Genomic DNA, 4,802 nt, shown 5'->3' on the forward strand with positions numbered 1-4,802 from the left:
TTTCCCCCCCCCCCCCCTTCTGTTGGTAGGTCACCTGATGGAGGGGGCCAGAAATTTAAAAAGCAGGGGTGGGGGGGTCTGTTCCCTCAATTTCTGCTCCCTGCCCTGCTCCCCCCCTCCTCCCAAGCGCCCCTTCTCCAAGGCTGTGGGCACCGTACGATAGATCCGCCTGGGCGGGGCCAGGCAGGGCCGGTGTTTAAAATATTTTTCGTAAGCCTATTTTCATTTTGGAAAATATTTATGAATAAATAGTTTTATATGATGTCTTCTCACGCAAGAAACGGGGAAAAGGAAAAAAAATGTAACAGTCAACCGGCCACTTTTCTTTCTGCGCCACGGAGAACATCAGCAAGGTAAGGGGGGCGGGAGCTGGGAGATGCAGGGGCTGCTGCAGCGCCTCAGCTGAGAGCCAGGATACTTGAGTTCTTCCAGCTCTGGGAGGGAAAGGGCGGGGTGGGGGGTCTGGTGGGTTATAGCAGGAGGGCTAGGATGTCTGAGTTCTTTGTGCTATCAACTGGGTCAGGATGCCTGGGTTCTTCTGGCTCTGGGAGGGCAGAAGAGCCAGGACACCTGGGTTCTCTGTTTGCTGCCTCTTCAAGCTGTGAGAGAAATAGAGATTCTACCTTCACCCCACTTCCATGAGTGCAGTCAGTTGCTGGGCTGTCAAGCTTAGTCCAGGGCAGAGCTTATTTTGGTCCTGAAAATACCTGAGGGATCCCATGCTACAGGTGACAGAGGTAGTACATGCTGGGAGAGGAGGCCTTGACAACCCCCACTCTACCTTGTAGGTGACAAGGTACAGTCCTGGGTTGGGGGTTGCATGCTGCATCCCCGTGACAGGTGGTAAGCTAGTATGTTCCAGAGCATCTCTTCCCTTGCCCAGGTGGCTGTCTGGTGTGTTCCATGAAGGGGTGGGGTGGGGTGCTACATCCCAGGCAGGTGCCTGTTCTTGCAGCCCCACCTGGCTGAGAGCCTTGCCATGGGTCCTCTGAGGTTGTAGGCACTGGCCTTGCCCAGGCGGCAGAAGGGCTAGTGTCAGCAGTTTTTCAGGACTTCTGAATGGGAGTAGAGGCCTTCTACTGCCCCCTACACCTCTGCTGCTCTGCCCTGCCTAGGGAGGGCTGGTCCCTTTCATTTGGAATTAAGCAGCAGGGAGCAACAAGGCCCATTCCTCTTTGCTAGGTGCAAATTAGACCCTTGTCTCCATTCACTGGCCCCCTTGCCAGTCCCTGGTTCTCGCTGCTCCAGCCAGATTTCTCCGTCCAATGCCAGCCAGAAACCAAATCAAATTACATACAGCCTTTATTAGTGCACAGGTCTATAGCTACAACCCTGACAGCTCCTGTACTGCCAGGGCTTGGAGGCAGCAGCTGGAACTCATCTGCTTCAGCTCCACCACCAAGGGGTTTATTTTCCCCTTCCTCCTTCCAATTGCCTGCTAAAACATGAGGTCTGTGTCTAATACATAGTGCCCCTGCAAATCCTACATGCAACTAAGACGGGGCTTCACAGTCCATGAAGGACTAGAGGGACTGCACCACTCTACCACAGGTCAGTCCAAGGGGCATTGCTAAGGGGAGGTGTAACAAAAAGGACATCCTGTGTCCTTGGAACAGAAACATCCTTGTGGTTCAAAGAGCCAGAGCCGCCTCATTCTCTGTCCTCAGAACCCTGGGCCTGCTATAGTGCCTATTCAGGCAGTTCTATGTCTAGAGCTCCAAAGCACCCATTCTGCACTGCTCCTCTTCCTGGCCCCGGGGTTTCCGGGCCAGCTGTGGGTTGAACTGGGAATTGTAGCAGCGTCTCCTGTCATCCATCTCTTCCTCCCTGCAGCTGGCTGACCCTCCCCGCATCCCCGCCAGCAGGGCTTCTGCCTTGGCTTGCTCTGCTTTCTCTCGCTGCAGCCGCTCCTGCCTCAGCTCCTCCAGGGAAGTGGGGCCAGAAGTCCTGGGACAAAGAGCAAGGGGTTAACATCCTCCTGGCAGCTGGAGTGAGGGCTGGCTGGGAGCAGAAACAGGGTATGCAGGAGATGGAGGGGGGGGGAAAGAACTTCCCACTTGGCCTCCCAACCTTCATAGGGACAAGAGAAAAAAAGAGGGACAGGCTGTGGGCTGTAGTCCCTGTGGCCTGAAGTTGCTGGCATGCTGGGATATGTAGGAAGAAGTCTACAGCACAGGCCCAGCCCTGCTCCAGTACACAGAATACCAGGATCCAGCCCTGCTCATGTCCTACTCACCCCACTCCCTTCCTTTCCTCTTTGCGCCTGTCCTTCTCCTTGTGCCTCTCCTTTTCTTTCTTGTGTTTCTTTTGTTCCCCTTTCTTCCGTAGGTACTTTTTCATCTCCCTGAGGGGGTCCAGCTTCCCTTTCAGCTTCTCATCCCTGACCATGTCAGCTGCCTCCTTGCTGCGGTCTGGGGCCTCCTGGTACCAGGGTGGGTTGGTCTGGGCCTCGGCTGCACTCTGTCCCAGATATGTCAGCAGCCCGATGGCCTTCTCCTGGTGCTCCTGTGCATGGCAGGGGTATGATAGGAGTCTGAATGGAGGGGTAGTTTCTTCAACTGAGGCCCATGGGGGTAGATGCTCCCTCCACTGGCCTGTACTCAAGAGATACAGCTCTTAAGATTTTGAGGGATGGGGGATGGATACAGCAGGGTGCAAATGCTTTGGGGCCACTGCCAAGCACAGCTGTAATTGGGCCAGTGGGGATGGACAGTGGAGTCACATCCCTGCCCCATCAGAGTCCCAGAGTGGTATAGTAGTATGGAAGGGCTTCCATATGAGAACTAAAGCGCTAGGCCTGTTCAGCTTAAAGAGCTGCATAAGGGGACATGAAAAGGGTTTACAAAATACTAAATGGTCAAAAGAAAGTAGACATGGATTTATTATTTGCTGTCACTCACGAGACAAGAACTAGGGGTCACCAAATGAAAGTGGCAGGCAGTAAGTTTAAAGGAACCTTTTTCACACAGTGTGCAACTCAAGTGGGGAACCCATTGCCACCGGATGTGGTGGAAGCTGACGGCCAGATTTAAAAAAGGGACTGGACAAATTCTTGGAGGAAAAGGGCAGTAGTAGCTATAGAGCTTGGGCATTAACAATACAGCCTGTGACTCAGAGCTTCCTGGACCTTAAATGCTGGGAGGTTGCAAGTGACAGAGGAAAAGCCCTGGTCATGCCCTGTTCACTCTCTCAGCATCCGCACTCTGCCCACATGATGCAGGGGACTGGGTATGATGGACCTATGGGGTGACCCAGTCAGTGACAGCTCTTATGAGTGGGGGCAGCCCGTCCCCACAGGTGTCCAATCAGGTCCCCTGGGGCCTCAGATGTGCAAGCCTTCTTCCGTTACCTTCTCCTTGCGCTTCTCCTCCTCATACTCCTTGTTCCCTGGTTTGCTGCCCTTGCCATCCTCCAGGTCCCGGAAGAGGTCAATGTGGTGTGGCTGCTCACTGCAGAGGGCCAGCTCCAACCTGCCATTGGGCTCCGGCAGGGCCAAGAGCCGTGCCTTCTTTCTCAGGAACTTGGTCCGTGCCTGCAGGTGGGATGTGGCTGTCAGGGGAAGGATGGGGGTTCAGGGCCAGGACTTGCTGGACTCTGTGGCTTATTCAGTACCTGGCCTTGAGGAAGGGGGCCAGCCCCAGGGCAGGTGGAGGGTGCTGCTGCTACAAATAATAAAGCCAGCAGGAATCTGGGCTGAGATTCCACAGATTTGTCACCCAAGGGCAAGGGTAATTAAAGACAGAGGAGGCAGTGTGGAGCCCACAGGTCCCTGGGGTTCTCCTTGTCCAAGGGAGGAGCAGAAACCCACACTGCTGGAAGAAGAAATGTGGCCCAAGGGCCTCCCCCTCCAGCCCCAGCTGGGCACTGCTTGGGGAAGGATCTCTTCTTTGCCCTCTCCTCCCCACAGCTGGAAGCAGTACAGTCTAGTTTCTTTTTCCTCCTCCCCCATTAGTACGGGTTATTCCATTTTTCTTTCATCCTCCACGCAATTCATAAGTGGTTCAAGCCAGCTCCCTCCTCTCCCCCTCCCCGCACTTTGGAAATAGTTTAGTCCCCAGGGATTTTCTGTGCCCCGCCCCGTTGGCAAATGGTTTGGCTGAGATTTCTGCTCCTAACACCCCTTGAAAATGGTTTAAGGCAATAGCCATCTAAGTCACGTGACCAAACGCCATGCGCCCGGCCCGAGCTCCGCGCCTGCGCAGTGACTCACCTCCTGCTCAGCCAGCAAGGCCCGAGCCTCCCGCCTCCGACGCTCATCCTCAGCCTGGGCCTCGTCCCGCCGCACCCGGGCCACATTGTCTTTGTTTCGCACGTGCCACGACTTCTTGGGGAGGATATTCATGGCTGTGCCGCAGCCAGGTTTCTCTCCCCACTTCCGCTTCTGGGTCACGAGTCCGCTTACTGACTGGGGTGTTGTGCTCTTCCTGTTCTTTATCTCATTGGTGCACTAAAGACCCACCCCCTCGGCGCGGTGTCTGATTGGCTGCAAGCGATTCTGCCCTGGCTCTGATTGGAGCTCAGAACTGTGCGCTCCTTGATTGGTGCGTGTTTGTCCCGCCTCCCCTGACGAAATTCGTGACTGCCCCAGCCGTGCGTGCTGATCGGCCTGCTGCAGCCTCCACACTCCCACCAGGCCGCTGCCCCTTCTCTCCTCACACCCACTTAACTGACCTCCCTGGAGTCTGATTAGCTTCCTTACCTCTTTGCCCAACCTCCTCGTCCCTGATTGGTGCACCAGAGCCACGCCCCCTGACGCTGAGCCCCTTGATTGGAACCATAAGACAAAAACCCCACCCAGAGCC

The 4,802-nt window shown here is 55.3% G+C and overlaps 1 protein-coding gene across 1 annotated transcript; it reads right to left on the reverse strand.

Moving 5' to 3' along the window:
* Positions 1 to 1,213: 1,213 nt before the first annotated feature.
* LENG1 (leukocyte receptor cluster member 1) lies at positions 1,214 to 4,407 on the reverse strand. The gene is made up of 5 exons (XM_019501710.1): positions 4,211 to 4,407; positions 3,350 to 3,532; positions 2,237 to 2,505; positions 1,550 to 1,947; positions 1,214 to 1,229 (listed from the first exon to the last, which is right to left on the reverse strand). Exons 1-4 carry the CDS (start codon positions 4,340 to 4,342, stop codon positions 1,710 to 1,712), a joined length of 822 nt encoding a protein of 273 aa, XP_019357255.1. The 5' UTR covers positions 4,343 to 4,407; the 3' UTR covers positions 1,214 to 1,229; positions 1,550 to 1,709.
* Between the last annotated feature and the right edge of the window lie 395 nt (positions 4,408 to 4,802).

Source organism: Gavialis gangeticus, unplaced genomic scaffold (assembly GCF_001723915.1).
Source record: "Gavialis gangeticus isolate Ggan-Ray unplaced genomic scaffold, GavGan_comp1, whole genome shotgun sequence".
Taxonomy (NCBI): Eukaryota; Metazoa; Chordata; order Crocodylia; family Gavialidae; genus Gavialis; species Gavialis gangeticus.

Bases quoted from the DNA above. Each gene is read 5' to 3' on its own strand.
- LENG1 (XM_019501710.1), bottom strand. From the start codon at position 4,342: ATGAATATCCTCCCCAAGAAGTCGTGGCACGTGCGAAACAAAGACAAT. The intron at 3,533-4,210 runs GTGAGTCACTGC...TCCCACCTGCAG, and splicing joins CCTTGCTGGCTGAGCAGGAG to GCACGGACCAAGTTCCTGAG. The intron at 1,948-2,236 runs GTGAGTAGGACA...TCTTTGTCCCAG, and splicing joins GAGGAAAGGAAGGGAGTGGG to GACTTCTGGCCCCACTTCCC.